The following is a 17,780-nucleotide window of genomic DNA, read 5'->3' on the forward strand; positions in this document are numbered from 1 at the left end:
ATAAAATAGTAATTTTTAAATAGTAAGAGTAAGTGCTTGCAGGCATCAAGCCATTAATATATTATAAATCAATAAAAACAGTGCCCTGATCACAAGGGGGGGGGGGGGGGAGAAAAAATCTAAGCAAGGGGGGAAAATAAACCATCAATTCATGTAGTTGCTATTGCAAAGAAAAATACCATGCTGTGTAAATTCTTGCTTTTTTCAATGTATGTATTTCTATGTGTAGCTTGGCATTCCTTTCTTGAAAACTATCTATGAAGCATAAGAGTAGGAACATAGAGTTCTGCTACTACATGTTAGTCATACTTACTATGGCTAAACCAACATGGAAAAGGCAACTGGCTAACTAAAACAGAGTTTTAGTTGATGGACAAAGTTTAAGATTCTTGGTCACCGAATTTGAGAGAATTTGTTTACTTAGCAAATTTCCTTGTGGTTCCAATCAAAACAGATAAATCAGCTCTTTAAAAATAGATTATCTTCAAACGTACTTGTCTGTTATTTGGATCATGGGAATCTTTCTACAAAACATAATAATATGATCTGGTAGAAGCCTAAGGACTTTTTATTCAATACAATACAATAGCAGAGTTGGAAGGAACCTTGGAGGTCTTCTAGTCCAATCCCCTGCCTAGGCAGGAAACCCTATACCGTTTCAGACAAATGGCTATCCAACATCATTTTAAAGACTTCCAGCGTTGGGGCATTCACAACTTCTGGAGGCAAGCTGTTCTTTCTAGTGAACCTTTCTGTGGCTTTCCCAAGCACATGTCAAAGAGATGCAAGAAGATGACTATGAGGTTTATGTGGCAGATATATTGCATATGAAAAGTTATAATCAGCTGAACTTAAAAATTGTGATATAGTACTTACCAACACTTGGTTATGCCCCCTAAGATTGTGCTTAATCTTACAAGAAAGAATAGAAAATAGGCTATTTAAAAAAAATCCTTCATAAGAAAGATAGAACTCTCCAAAGAGAATAAAGTTGTTGGAGATATTTAACTATTGGTTTTTAATGGGACTTACAGTAAAAGAAAAAGATGATGTTTCTGATTTTTAGTAGTATTTTGTTCTATTTTTCCCAGGCTGGGAATGTTAAAAAAGCAGAGGGGAGGAGGAATGTTATATTAAAATGATAAAAATCCCTCTTCTACCATAACCCTTACAAATGAGTACACTCACTTACATTTTATCATAGGAATAATTTTTAAAAAGTCTCTGGAAGGGGCATTCTCATTACAGTAAAAGTCCACTTCAGACCCAATTGAAATGAAAAGAAAAAGCACAGTTTACATCTAGATATCAGGTGGTAATTTCTAGGGAAATATAAAATGCCAAATGTAGAACAATTATGTTTTATAACTCTGTTCAAAGAACTTAATAGTGTTTTATTGCACTGAGAGGCTTCAGCTGAAGCAGACCTATTTTACTGGAGTGCTCCCTGCCTTATGTTGTTAAAGCACTTCATCAACTTTCTTTCTTATTATCAGCAAGAGAAAGATGTGATTAATTTTTGAACATGCAGCCCTAAAAATCTGACGGAAGCAAATTTCTCTAAGCAGATGTTTCAAACAGTTATATAAACGGATGAATTAAATTTCTTCAGGAATATCAGGAGCATAAGATATCTGACATCAACCCAAACAAAGGCTAGAATTGTGATAATTATCATTGCATTTAATCTTAATTGCATTCTCTTTCAAGCATTTGTTAAAAACCTTAGGGTAAGGGGGTAGAGGAAAAGACCAACCATTAAACAGGCAGATAGGCAGGCAGAAAACAGATACATAGACAATCATTCATTGTATCAAATTGTATTTTAATGTTATTTTACTCAAATACCTAATAGATGTCAAGTGGATCACAAAGTTGTTGACTACGTATATTTTCATTGTTTGTTATCCTCAAATAAATAAGTGCAAACAGTGATTGTGAACCAGCTGAATAAATTACTTGGTAAGGTCTGTGAGGCAGGGCCAAATGCTATGTATGTTTCAGACATGATTACTATAGTAATAGTAGAATACATGCATTTTTTGTGCTGGAAAGCAGTCTAGGTTTCCATCCCATAGCCAGAAGATGTTATAGTTAGGGAACTAAAATATTTGGTTTTTTATTAATAAAATGTCAGGGAATTTTCTTTTAGTTCTAATTAATATTGTTGAAGGACTTAATTCTCATTTTGTATTGTGCTCTTAATTCATTTAAAAGATATCAAAATTGTTTGGTGCTCAGTTATTTTTTTGAAATGGGCAGCTGTACAAATTCAACAAATAAATGAAATAGCACAAGTATTTCACCGATAACTGAAATGAATTAATTCATGGTGTATGTATTGAGTGTAATTTTTCATTGTTGTGAACCACCCGTGAATCCTAACTATGAGATCTCAGTTACAATAGTGGTCAAGGTATTGGCCTAGAAGCCAGGAGACTATGAGTTCTAGTCCTGCTTTAGGCATGAAAGTCAATTGGGTGACTTTGGACCAGTCACTATTTCTCAACCCAACCCACCTCAAAGGGTTCTTATTGTGAGGAAAACAGAAAGAGGAAGGAATATTAGGTATGTTTGCTGCCTTGAGTTATTTATTAAAAATAATGAAGTGGGATAAACATACATAAATAAGGAATACAAGACCTATTAGTTCAGAGGCTGATTTTACAAATGAACAATCACCAAGCCACCAAGATTTTACAAATGAACAATCACCAAGATTACAGTATGCCATGCCCAGTATCTGTAATGTAACACAGTCTGTAAACCTCTTTGTTTGCTAAGGAAGAAAAGAGGCAAACCTTTCCTGCATACTTTACTAAATGACATCATCATAACAAGAACAAAGATTTTTTTTTACTGTCCACTTCCAGGGTTCTATAAATTATGCAGTGCTCATATTTCATCGGAAAAAACCACACTATATATCTTTTGATTTTGACTTCAAACAGGCAACATTGGTGCTCTACAGGGATGTCCTATGAAATTACTAAAACTAAGTCCCATTTCATAAATAACACAATGAACCACTATTAGTTTGACTAGAAACACATTCATGGTTGACTCACCTAAACCAGTCATCTTATTTGTGGAATGGGAGGCCTATAAATTTAATAAATAATTAAACAAACAAACAAACAGGCTAAGCCAGTAGTAGATATTTGCCACCATTTGTGCAAAGGATGCCAGATTAAGGATATTGCTACAAAACCCCAAAGAATAAATAGTTTACCTTACATATGAGGACGAAATAGTCATAACTAACATTAGGATTACTTAAAATTAATTCAGGGTGATTAAGCTTCTCACTGAATACTGGGAGAAAAAAAATGTAGGTTTTGTTCCTGACCATTAAATGCGGTTGCACCCAAATAGGTTGCTAAGAAAATGTGCATTTTATCACATCTATGGGAATTGTCATTTGATTCTGTGAGTCCTATACTGATTAAAGCTACTGTTATGGTGAAAAAACCAGAGCTTCACTGAGAATGAAGTTCACTGAGGATGTCCATGAGAGTAATCGGTAAACACTGTAAAAATCAATATGCATGTAAGCCTCTACAAAACAACTGGCTTTGTGTGCTTGATCTACTGAATACTCCCCAAACATGCAAAGCATCTCCTTTGACCTTCTGAACTAGAGAGGGACTTACTGAGGAATGGCATTCCCTTTGTAACACAGATAAGCCCTATGAACTTGACCTAGCAATTACTAATTTTAGTGGATATTGCATCAACCCTTATCTTATTGAGGCTATAAATAAATAAATATGGTTCTTCAAACACCAGGAAGTAGAAAACACAGAAAACAATGGAGCTTCTTTCTCATAACAAAGAAATCACCTCAGGAAGAATTCCAGGCACTTTTCAGCACACCATTTGTTGTATAGTTTTAAAGGCACAGTCAGGAGCTGAGGCAGATTATATGTGCGTGAGAGAAAGATGCTTGATTTTTTTCTTTGGGAGAAAGAAAAAATTAATGACCCTTGAAGTCAAACAGAAACAGAAAGTGACACTACACATATTGAAACAGACCAGCCAGGTATCTTCCATCTTTCAAAACTCTTCTATCTTATTCCTCAGGTCCATAAAATTTTAGCCAGGTTTTGGCTCAAAATAGTACATGGAACATGTCTCATTTAATGTTGCCCAGGTATTACTGAAGTTGTGACAATTATCAGGTAGTAAGGAGGGATGCTTACTATCTGTAAAAGTTTCAAAACCAAAATATTTTACCATACCATATTTTGCCCCCCAAAAAGTTTTTTTTAACCTCCTGATCGTAAGAAAAATGTTCCAGTGCTGTTCTGACTACTCTGTGTTTCAAATTTTGAAACTGTTTGAAGTTCTACAACTTTAAAAGGGGCTATTTTGAGTTCACAATATTTCCAGAATGATCAGGCCGGTTATTCCAGGCTTAAAATGGGTTGTTCTGAAATTGAAAACAGGACATTTTGTGATCAAAATGTTTTGAATTTGGAGCATTTTGTATATCACTGACTACAGAGATAAGACAATAAAACAGCAGTAGTAAATGTTTACTAAATGTAGACTGGTATAGTAGACTGATGTAGTCCCTTAACTCATTCTACTAAATAGAGATTTATTAGCTCAAGTAGGTGAAACATTTGTTCTAAAGATAGAATCACAATTTAAAACTTTTCATAATCCATTTCCCTACTTCCCACATTTTAGTGAAGTTTCTAACATAGAAGATTTCAGAGTCCACTGGAATTGGGCAACAGATTAATTTAAATAAATTTAAATAATGATAATAAAATGAAGAAGTTCTCTGGTGCTTTAGATTTCAAACAGGCAAGCATCTGCAACCCAACAAACCAGATTTAATAATTGTCGATAAGAAAGACAAAAATGTCTGGATAGAGCACATTGCAATACCTGGAAACAGCGGAATGGAAGACCAAGAACTGGTGAAAATTACAAAACATAAAAAGTTGCAAATAGAAGTAGAACAACAGTGGCAAAAGAAAGCAAAGGAAGTAATAATAATAGGTGACTTGGGTGTAATGCCAAAACATCTCAAGCACCACTTGAACTCCATCGGCATTGACAAAATCATTATCAGCCATCGGCAAAAGCCTTGCCGGGGGGGGGGGGGGAGGCGGACACCGCACATTCTGAGATGATACTTTTGACACTATGAAACAACAGCTTTGCTTATCCTAGGCTCGTGAGAAAGACTTAATAAGTTGATAAAAATGCCAAATCCAGTCTAAACATCTTGCTAACCTTATTTATGCAAGCAAAATAATGTATACTGTAAGAATGTGTTAGCAGACAGTTCTGGGTGTCCAATGCCTCATTTGCAAATTTTATCCATATGTATTTCTGATGTATATATGAGACTATGATAATAACTACTGATCATGTTGATCAGTTATCTCCATAATACCATTGCAAAGAGCACGGAGAGCTGCAGGGCTGATCTTCATGTACTCAGCTGAGACAAACAGTCTTAGTAAAAAAAAAAAAAAAATATCAGGAAACACAGCAATAGTAAACATTTAATCTATTCCTCCATTTCCCTGCATTTCCAGTTTGGATCTGGGTTTAGTTATATTGATAGTGGAGTGGATCCAGACTGCAGATGTAACAGAAAGCAGGGCAACATATGAAACACCCCTCAATGGTTTAGCATGTTATTATCTACATCTGTCTGGCTACTGGTTTCAGAATTTCAAACAGAAAGTATTCCAACTGCAAGGAGATGCTACAAACTTTTTGCGCGAAAACTTTACTTCCAGTTGTATAACATAGCGAAATAAAAAAGAGTTCGCATTTAACATGTGCAAGCTATAATTTATTAGATTCATAATGAGAAAGGCAGACCGGGCAAGCAATGTTCAAAGTGATTAAAGAGCTAACATAGTTGGATGCTCCAAGCAGCATCCAGATTCTCAAATATTTTTTCATGTATAAACTGGTTATCAAAGGAATGCATCTTTTGCATTGAGCTGTATCTTAGACGTTCCATTTACTCTTTCATGTAATTCTTCAGCTACTGTGTATTATTGATATTTGCAAAAGATTAAAAGCTACAAATGCAATATCTAAATGGCTTGTTGCACACCCATAAAAATGCTAAAACAGTATTACTGTAATTAGAATACATTGTGCAGTGCACAATGACTCCTGCTTATATGTGCCACTCTGTTTCCTTTAGGATAAATGACTAACAAAGCCTGAATACTTTGTTAGGAGGGAAATTTTCAGTTTCATTTCTCCAATGAGAAACAGGGCTGCATGTGACTGGAGAACAGATTTCAATGTTTGCTGGTCTTGCTGAGTAGCTCTTGGCACAAGTAAACCAGTGAATGGCTGATTTACTAAATTATGATCGGATGAGCCTTTGCAGTTCCGACAGAAAGTGTCTCTCTTCGTGGGGTGTTTAAATTGTTTGGTGTTTAAATATTCAGCATGAGACTAATGTGAACTGATGAAGGGAGACTACAAACATTCACTCTCAGTGTAGACAGGGAGACAGAGATATGCAACATATCATGTGGCCTGTGGAAGTGGAAATGATTCATATTTAAAGATGTTGCTGTCTACTTCAATTGCTTTAAGGTGCTCTTAATTAGCGCAGTGCTTGGAGGAATCATTCAAAATAAGGAAACACGCACGCACAGAGAAGCATCCAAATGTGTTACTTAAACAAGTCACAGGAGTCCAAGAAAGTCTTTTTCAATAACTGTGTGCTTTGAAAGTCTTTTTCAACACCTTGGCCAGCTTTCCAAAAAAAAAAAAACCCAGCAAAGACATTAACACATCTGCAAGAGACCGCTGCTTTCTAATTCTGTTACTTCTGCAAGTGGGAGGGGGAGGAGGGAGGATGATTTCTTTACTGCCACCTGCTGGAACTGGCAATAACCCTTTGAGAGCAAGCACTCTCACTTTAGAGGACAGTTATGGCAAGCATTTAAAATACTGTGATCCGAGACACTTACAGTAGATTGGAATTTTTTATTGGTGCTCTGTTGCCATAACAACATAAAGGCAGCAGCAAACTTAAACTAAGCTTGCTGCTCATCTGGCAGTTAAAATGAGTACAGTTCACTTCACAAGTTCCCCATATGGACCCTTAGTGTATAGTAATGAAGTAACCATATGGTGCGAAAAGAAATGCACAGAAAACAATTGTGCTCCAGTGGATAAGTAAACCGGACAGAAAGTTATGGAAGTCCGCAGCAGAGAGCATGGTCTGTGTGCTGGCTAGCTCGGGGTTGCTCTTCCAGAAGGGAATTCCTGCAGCCTTCTCTTAAGTTATTTTTTTTATGTGCATGTACAAATTGCATGATATTGAACATTTTGCAGCATCATTCATCTCCTAAGCTGTCAGTCATGCATACAAATCAGCACAGGATGGCCTTATCCAACTGTCATTCTTAAAAGAGAACAAGAAATGTCTGGACATTGAGCTATTTCTGACAAGAAAAAAATGTTTGAGATAACCCTTTTAGAAACACTTGCATCTTTTTGCATTTACTCTTGGCTATAAATAATCTTGGTATATACAACACTTTTCAGAAGGTAAGTGGAAAAGTAGAATTTACATTATATATTACACATACTAGATAACACAGAATCAACAGTAGAGTCCTTCAAGTTTCTAGGTTCCACCATATCTCAAGACTTAAAATGGACACCTAACATAAAAAACATCATCAAAAAAGCACAACAAAGAATGTTCTTCCTGTACCTACTCAGAAAGCTCAAACTGCCCAAAGAGCTGCTGATTCAGTTCTGCAGAGGAATTATTGAGTCTGTCACCTCTATAACTGTCTGGTTTGGCTCTGCATCCAAACAAGACAGACACAGATTTCAACGGATGATTAGAACTGCAGAAAAAAACAATTGCTACCAACCTGCCTTCCATTAAGGACCTGTACACTGCATGAGTCAAAAAGAGGGCTGTGAAAATATCTGCAGACCCCTCACATCCTAGACATAAATTGTTTCAACTTCTACCTTCAAAGCAATGCTATAGAGTTCTGCACACCAGAACAACAAGACACAAGGACAGGTTTTTATCCTGAATGCCATCACTCTGCTCAACAACTAATTCCCACAGCACTGTCAAATTATCTACTAAGACTGTATTACTATTATTCTTCTCATTCTTACTATAGTACCTATCTCTTCCCACTTATTGCTATAACCAAGTTGCTTGTATCCTTACAATTTATATTGTTTTATTGTTTCCTAGTATGATTTGATTGCTTATTAGTATCCTATGACTATCACTATCTTATGATTCTTGATGAATATATTTTATTTTTTCTTTATGTACACTGAGAGCATATGCACTGAAGACAAATTCCTTGTGTGTCCAATCACACTTGGCCAATAAAAATTCCTATTCTATTCTAGTCTATTCTTCAAGAATTTCCAAAAAAATAAAAAGAAATAATTGATTGGCACTCCCCAAAACCTTAAAAAAAAAAAAAAGCCTACAGATCACTCCTCTGTAAAATGCCCAGTTCAGAATATGGAACTAACCAGATATTCAACTAGTAAGACAGCTTGCTAAAGGCTGCAAAGTCAATTTTGTACTACACATGCTTCATAAAAGATGAATATAAATGCATTAGTTAGACACGGTAAGCTAAATTAGAAGGTCAGGCAGGGCTGGAAGGGCTGAAAAATCACACAACCAATGACTGTAATTACTCTTTTTTAAAGTCTATTAAGTGGTGTTGTTCTATCAAGGCTCAGGGGTATAAGACATGAAGTACAAGATAAAGTAATGTGTATTTATTACTCCCATAGGATCAATTTACTAGATATTTTCAGCTCCACAGAACAAAATACACAAATGCAGTCTTTGTTGCTTTCCTCAAAATTCTGGCATATACATTTCCAAAGGAACTACTATGTTAAGACGAAAATGTCTTTATGAGATTAGCATCTTTTCATGCATTTTATCATTTTGTTGTATGTATGTGCATATCTAGAGTATGACATATATTTTTTAAATTAGTCAGTTCAATCAAAGTTATTCAATCAAAGCTATTTCTCTGTGACAAAGACCTTTTATCCTATGTTTCAATGCCTGCGACCAAACTACTGAAAAGACCCTGGTTAGAAATCTGGAAAACCATATTGAGACAGTCTAGGCAATAATAATCTAGACTCTATCCCAAAGGTGCTTTTTCAAGAAGCAACTGGACTTTCTGGTTTTTCTTTGACAATGTTTAGCTTCTTCAGCTTTCTAGACCCTAGTTAAGGGTCCATTGAATGTATATCACCTTCCTATTTTTGACTTATTATTTTTATGTTTTCCGAATGCTTCATCACCCAATTTCAAACACTGTGTTCTCTCTCCTGTAAATCACAGTTCTAATATGCTGTTTATGACAAATGACTACTTTATCAGCTGGACAATATTAATTCCTTGCAGATAGAAATTATGCTACAAGCTAAGTCAAGCTGTATGTATTAAGCAGTAACCAACCAAATACATATTGCACCAATGCTCAGCATCCTTGCTCTTGCTCTTTTGCTTTAAGGGAACATGGTCCAAGAGCAAAGTGATCTTTATGGCTTTTTCTATCCTTTGTATGCTAAGGTTTTTAACCATAGATTCTAAATTGCACAATCTGCTGTGATCAATTGTTGAGTAAATTCTAAAACACTAAGAAAAAAGCCTTTCTGCTGACCTTCAAGAAGAAGTCCTCCTGCCCAATTTCAATATGACTGTGTCTTTCAGCTGTCAAAATATCCTCCTTTTAGAGCACAAGTGTCAAACTCGCGGAGTCACGTTGCCATCACGTGAAGTTTTTTCCCATTTGAGCAGCTGGGATAAGTGTTGCCTATGTATTATGTATCCGGCCCATGGGCCACCAGTTTGATATCCCATTTTAGAGTTATCCCTGAATTTGGATTTTTCATAATACCAACATAATTTCCTCCCACATAGTTTTAGTATAATGTCTCATGTGGACAATTTATAGCATTTTAATTTTTGTCATATCACTATGAAAGAAGTACTGATGACCCATTTTACAAAGGAAGCTATTTCCAACACCATCGAGGGTGGAAAAGCAATATATACTGTAAGTGCCCAACTACACAAGATGAATCAAGCAAATAGCAAATGAAAGTGTCGTATTAGTTCATTTTGGAGTAGAATCTCTCCGATAATTATTGGTCTCTCTCAGACTACCAAATGATAAGACATATGGCAACATAAGTTCCAGCTTCTAGAAAGAGCACAACAGACTTCTAATGACAGTCAAGTTTTTAACTGACCCCATATAAAAGATAAGCACAAATTCAACCTTCAGTTTTTGTAGAATTAACCATTCTCTGAACCCATACTGTCAAATGAAGCACTCAAACATCCTACCAAAGTATTATTCAATTTAACAAGCTAGCTGAGTAGCATCTGTTATTATTTTAAAGCTAAAATAGACCTTCATTTCAAAGGAGGAGAAATTGAGAATGTGTTCTGTTTTCTAAAACGAGTTCAGAATTTCAGGTGCAATCCCCAATTCTCAATGTATGTTCAGCATGGGAATGCAATAGATGTGCTTTCTTTATTTGCTTATGTATTTATGATAATGGAATAACCATGAAGATGCTTTTATTATCAATTTTAGCCCACTGGCTACATGATACCTATGAGTCCCTCTTTGACATTCCAAAAATATTTCCAGTGTTACTCCCAGATTTCTGAGAAAAAGGCTGTAGATTCAGTTTACCTGAAAACTGCATATTGGCAAAATCTTGTCTAAATGATTATTTTATTTTGTGTGTATACAAAAAATATTACACTGAGACCTAATATATTCAGTGAAATATTTTTAAACCCTCAGTGCCTGAGTATAGTGACATATCTTTCTGGCTTTGATGTTTACCAATTTCAATTTAAAAAAAAATATTTCCTAGCATCCTTTACCAAACAATTTCTACAATCATGGTACAATTCTCACAATCCAGTTCATAAATATTCATATTCTTTGTTTCATCAAATGCCATTGGGTGTCCTTCTTATTTCCTTCTATACAGGAAGTCTACACCAGGAATTGGGGACTTGGTCAACAACATTCCTTATGGATGCTATTTTTAGCATTAATGCTAAAATATTTAATGTTAATTTTAATATTAATTAGTATGTATTAATTTTATTATTGATATTGAATCACTGTAGTTAATTTACCATTAACATTTATGTTAAGGCTATAAATCAAGGTTATAAATAGGAGCATGGGCATAAATACAACACCTGGCCATAGTATTCCAAATGTTTATGTAATGTAAGAAGAAGCACTAAAGATTGATTTGGTAAAATGACAAACTAAGTTTGTTCATTTGCTTGCTTGAGCTTTTGGTAATGTAATCACTGGATAGAAAACCTAGAATCTCTTGACCATCCACACCAGTTAGAAGTAACTCTGTATCTTCCTGCAATTTTAAAAACCTCTATCAGTATTTGGGACATGGTTGCTCAGTGGCTAAGATGCTGAGCTTGTCGATCAGAAAGGTCGGCAGTTCATCAGTTCAAATCCCTAGTGCTGCAAAACAGAGTGAGTTCCCATTACTTGTCCCAGCTTCTGCTAACGTAGCAGTTTGAAAGCATGTAAAAATGCAAGTAGAAAAGTAGGGACCACCTTTCGGGGGAAGGTAACAGCGTTCCGTGTGCCTTTGGTGTTTAGTCATGCCAGCCACATGACCACGGAGATGTCTTCAGACAGCACTGACTCTTTGGCTTTGAAACAGAGATGTACACCACCCCCTAGAGTCGGGAACAACTAGCACATACGTGCAAGGGGAACCTTTACCTTTACTTATCAGTATTGATAGTCTAATTGCTAAAAGAGCTATGAGTCTTACCTCTATGTGTACATGATTTTGTGCTTTACATGTAACAATATTTTCTTGAACGTGGCTAAGTAAAGGTAGCTGTTGCATCCTACAATACAGAATATCCAGAATACAGCTGGATGCAACAAAGCTGAACCAAATAGAAACAAGAACATGTGGCTGTAGTATTCCAAATGTACAGTAGATGTTCACTACACACATATTGTGCTGAAGTGTTATTTGAAAAAAAACGGATGCATCATAGACTTAATCATAAACACAGATACATATGTATGTTCACACATACACTACATTTTGCTGACCTTTGGTAAACGTTCAGGGTCACCAGGATGCCTCGGGATGACTTTCTGTAACCTTTGGAAGCCATAGTCAATGGTTGGTTCATTCAAAGCTGGAACAAGAAAAATAATAATTAAGCAAAACTGAATTGTTCACTAAAATTTCTTGAGTTCTAAAAGCTATCCCAGTTCTGGAGGACAGAATTAACTAGACATTTTATATTATAATATGTTTTATTTCATGAACGTTTATCTATTTCTATGGTTGCTTATGTGTATTTCTAGATAAGAATTTTAAATGGTTCTACAGGGTTAGCATTGTGATAAGCAGGGAGAACAGACACTTTCCAACAGCAGAATCCACAGACTGTTTCAGGAGCCCTTATGGTACAGTGGTTAGAATGCCCACAGCTTGGAGTTCAATCCTGATCAAGGGTCAAGGTTGACTCAGCCTTCCATCTTTTAGAGGTCTGTAAAACTAAGGACGGAAATTGTTGGGGGTAATATGTTGATTCTGCAAACTGTTCAGAGAGTGCTTTAACGCACCATGGAGCTGTATATAAATCTTAGTGCTATTGATATTTAGTCAGTAACCTCTATTATTGAAATATCCAATAAACTCCACTCTGAGTCAGAGTTTATTTTTTGATATTTTAATATCAGGTGCCACAATATTTTACATTTCAATGGGATATTTGCAATTAAGCAAATGTTTTGCTTGGGAAACAAGTAAATAACCAGATCTAAAAAAACAACACCTTGCTATCTTTCAAAAAAAAAATTGAATGAAACAGAATCCTCATTGCAATTACTCTAGTGAAATTCTGGCTTAACTTGTTACTTTATACAGCTGAATAAGTGGATTCATTTACAGATTCTTGGAAGTTTTTCCTTGTTTTTAATGAGAGAGGCAACCTACTCCACCATTCTTAAAAGTGTTCTTTCATTTCCCCCAGGACCTACTATAAATGTTTTTCCATAGATAAAAAAATTAATGATTTTTTTAAAAAAATCTTTTAGACTGAGTAACACTTTTATTTGTGTTTGTAACATTCATCCATACATTAAAAATAAAGTTAACACATACTATAAAAATGCTTTCCCATTACCCTAAGTTTCAAAAGTACATTGAAAGTAGTGCTGATTTTAAAGAAGGTATTAAATTCAAATAGGTCCCAAGGCTAATGGAAGCAATTTGTGTACCAACCCAAACTGACTGGTCTACTTTTCAAAATACAGATATGATAATGTCATGATTTTAAAAGGACATTTAAATTGAAAGACTGTGAATATAGTATATAATTATACCAATAGCACCCTTTAACTTGTCAGCTTGTAAATCTAAATGGCTATCAATCATTTCTAAAGAGGAAATAAACCTTAAAATTCTTTGATTGACTGTGCTTACTTTTTATGTTTTTTTAAAGAAATGGAAAAATGGATTAAAGTGGCCAGAAATCCATTTATAAAAATACATTATTTTACATAGATGAGTAAAAAGCCAATAATTATACTTTCCAAAGACATCTAAATCAAAGAAAGTACTTTCCCTCACTTATGTATTTTAAGTTGTATGGAAGTTCAGATAAGTTTTTTTATTAAAATATTTTTCTAAACAAAATGCTTATTGAAGTAACTAATAGAATACCATTTTCATTTAGGGTAATGCAATCATTTTTGCAAATATGAGATTTAAGCCATTTTCTCCTATCTAAACAATAAACTTTCAACCTGTCTCTTGTGTGAATTAACTAAAATTATACCCAGGTGCACAAAAACTGTCTGTCTATGCTCATGCATGAGTTAAGGCACAATATTTATTATTCTTTCCATTTTATGAATTACTATTTAAACCCTTGAGGAAGAACTTTCTTTGAGTGCAGTCAGGCTTAGAAATTCTTTATGCAGTGTACTTAAAACTGTACCTTAAAAATTCCAAAACATTCCATACAATAATAAAATTGTACTTTAGATGAATTCCTTTTAATATGCTTTAGAATAACAGTATTATGTATACAATGGAATGATCATTTTCATAATTGTTAATAGACAGAATGTATGTTCTGTTTTTTAACAGACTTTCAAGGGTTATCTTTCTTCTTTCAATATTTCATATCAAGAAGGGCTATTGATGTACCAGTAACATTTTCATTGTTGATTAAATGACTGATGCGCAGGAAACATCTATTTCAAGACACATTCTCATCTTGCAGCCAAATGATTGACATTTGTATCAGCAATTAAAAGAACCTGTTCAAATATCATAGCTTGGGAAACTTGTTCAAATGTGATGGGAATAATTGAATTAGACACATTTCAACATTATTATTTCAGGAAAAATAAGCACACTATAGGGGAAATATTTTGGAAAAACTCAGAGCATGTCCAGAAACAAAACAATACAAGGTATATTCGAAGCATTCCTGATTTCTTTTCATTTTTAATAGCCATATCTATATTATTGAAAATGCACACAACCAAGGTATCAGATTTAAAAAATCAAAGCGGTTCTTGAATGTGTACAGTACAATAGATCAAGACAATGTTTTAAACTACATTACTAGGTAGGTAGCTTGCTTGGTTTACATTGATTTATATGGCTGCCCATCTCACAACACTAACTGTGAGCAACATTCTTAAAATTAAAACACACACACACACACGTGCCAGAAATACACATAGATATATTTCACCTTGGGCAAGTTAAGTGACCCAATGGGTGCCCTTTAATAGTGTTTAGTGGCTGTATGGATCTTGATGGGGAACAACAAGCTTCAACTGAATTTTGGTAAGATGGAGTGGCTATGGATTGAAGGCACCTCTATATCCATGGGTTTACCATCTTTGGTCCTGGATGGGGATGCATTGCCCCAGACATACCCAATAATCTGGGAGTGTTCTGAACTCATGTCACCTGCTCAAGGATCAAAAGTCACTTGTAATTGGTGAGCCTTTGTTTAACTTCATCTTGTACACCAGTTACACCCTTTCCTTGATGAAGAACCCCTTCTTTCAGCCACTCATACACTGGTCATTTCTTGTACGAATACTACAATGTGCTCTACCTTTGAAGAGTATCCAGATATTGCAACTGATTCAGAATGTGGTGGCATAAGCAGCCTTGGGTCGCACATGTAACACCTCTGCTATGTGAGCTGTATTCTGTGCCAATTTGCATCCAATTCAAAGTGGTGGTTAGGATCTTTAAAGCCCTTCATGCCATGGGCCTAGGTTATCTGAGGAACCGTCCCACCCAAACTGGTCAGGCGGGGGGGGAGGTATTTTAGGGATCCTATTGATTAAAGAATTCCAATTGGCAAGATCCAGGAAGACAGTCTTCTCTGCTGAAGCAGGGACCCATTCTTCTCTGCCTTCAGAAAATATGTTAAAATTGGAAAAGTTATATGCAACCTTGATGATGGTTGGTGTTGAGACAATGTTATCTCTACCTTGTTAACTCTTTACCTTTTAATATTTTAACCCCAACCTTTTAAATTCTGTTCTTAACTTTGTTCTTGTTTATGGTTTTAATATTGTGACATCATTTTTATATGAATGAATGAAACAAAATGATTTTTTTTTCTTCTAGCCCTGGAGTTCACCCAGAATGGATGGATTCTAAAAATTGAGGACTTTCATTTTAGTGTTTGGAGGTTTAAGTGGAAACCTTTGCTTTAACCTCCAAGCTTTAACCTTTGCTGATATTTAAATCATTCATTTTACTCTTTAAAACTCCAAAACAGATCCTGGCTTCATCCACTTCTGAAGTGTAGTACTTAGCTAGTACAGAGAATAGTTTTGCTACCTGGGGGTGGTTGCATAGTTGTATTCTCAACTAATCTTTAAGGCTCAAACCTGAGGAAACTTGCTTCAGGTTTTCATATTAAATATGCAAAGAACAAATAAAGCTCTGAACACATCATATTTTTTCATGTTCTATACCATATTTAATTCAGTGCATTAAATCTTAGCACTGTCACATTTCTAGTCAACTTCTATAGCTTGCATAACAGATTGGGGCAAAATATAACCTGTTTATCTTGCATACAACCATCCCAACAGAAAACATGCAATTTTTATTTGAACTTTTACATACATATATACATACATACGTACATACATACATACATACGCTTAGTAGCTAAGACTCCTGCCTAAGATATAATACAGCCCAGGTTCAAATCCCAGTAAGGGTATGGCTAGCTGATGAGAGCTAATTAGCTCAAAATAGATCTATACTAGTCTCCCTTTATTTATTTATCAGTACAAATACAACACAAATATAAAAAGGCAACATTAAAAATAAAATAAAAATATGGTTTTCTGCCTGCATGGTCTTCTGTGATGAGCCGAAGGACAGAAAGAGGGAGTAGTGACCTTCCTCCCATATTTAGGCATACCAGGGGTTGTAACACAAATACATACATACATATATGTATACATATATCCTTGATATTTTTCCCTGTCCTTTTCATTTAGGAAATATCTAATGTCCAAGGAAATGGCAAATCAATTCTTCTCTAATAGTAATTGTTAGTCACTTATTAAACAAATTGATAATTGCCTCTTAAAATTAGTATACACAATTACTATTGCACTGTTGCCAACTAAATTGCGTGGCTGAAAACAGTTCAGCCACAAGAAATATGTTTTTTAATCATTTTCAAACACAAAACAACACTGATTGTTGCTTTAGGTTGCTTTCAAATTCAAATGGCAATGTATTAGGTTGCTTTCAAATTCTTAGCAATGCATTTTCTTAACCAAAAATGCAAAAAAAAAAAACCTCAAAATCCACTTTGCACATACATCCACAAGTGAAAACATACCCTGAGAATCTACCATCTAAAGAATATTTTCTAAAGAGTCTTAATTTTAAAAAATAAAATACTATTTTTGCAAATATGATTATAAAGATAATTTATTATATATAAATCATAAATTGTATTTTTTAAATTTTAGATATATATTTCAATTGGCAATGGAAGTGGCTGTCAAAAATTCTACAAGGATGGAAGGCCTGGTGCTAAAGATGTGCTTGCAATGCTAATTCAGAAATTGCTTCCTTTAACAATTGAAATCTTAAAAGTATTCCTGTGGATTTCTTTTTCTGAATAGTCCTGTAGCCTGATGCCATTCTTTAGTCAAATAGGAGAATATGTAGTTAAAAGCAAATGTAAAGTTTTGATTTTATAGCAACTTGGGAGTCTTAAAAAACATTCCACAACTGGGTCAGACTGCCAACTAGAAGCTGTGTCACTGGTTTCTCCTCACCACTGATCTTAATTCAAGCAAAGAACTAGTGGAAGGTTGCAATTGAATTACTGTTATCAAGAACATTCTGCCCATGTAGGGCTGTTGTGCTTTGCCACTCTTGATAATCATGAGCCTGACAGAAAGATACCACTGCTTTAAGAATCCACTCATAAAAGGGAATATTCAGAAAACAATCTGAAAAACTTCCCGAACTAGCAGAATTTTGATTATTTTTTTTTAAAAAAAGGCTGTGGTCATTTTGAACATTCCAGAAGCACAAAATTACACTTTGAACAGAACTTTTAAAATTGGAATGTGTGCCATTCAGGCACTCCTCATTCCATTGATGTCTTCAATCTCTTCCTCGCTATGAAAGACTAACGTGTGGATGACCGCATA

General features: G+C 34.9%; 1 protein-coding gene across 6 annotated transcripts in view; it reads right to left on the reverse strand.

Annotated features, from left to right (window-relative positions):
* The window catches only part of EBF1 (EBF transcription factor 1), a 363,592-nt gene that overhangs the window by 19,299 nt on the left and 326,513 nt on the right, over window positions 1-17,780 (reverse strand). For all 6 annotated transcript variants that reach the window (XM_081934502.1, XM_081934501.1, XM_081934500.1 and 3 more), the window contains exon 11: window positions 12,150-12,238. In XM_081934502.1, coding sequence (XP_081790628.1) covers window positions 12,150-12,238 — 89 coding nt within the window. The remainder of the gene's footprint in view (window positions 1-12,149; window positions 12,239-17,780) is intronic.

The sequence above is a fragment of the Natrix helvetica genome (assembly GCF_964273705.1).
Source record: "Natrix helvetica genome assembly, chromosome: 1".
Classification (NCBI taxonomy): domain Eukaryota; kingdom Metazoa; phylum Chordata; class Lepidosauria; order Squamata; family Natricidae; genus Natrix; species Natrix helvetica.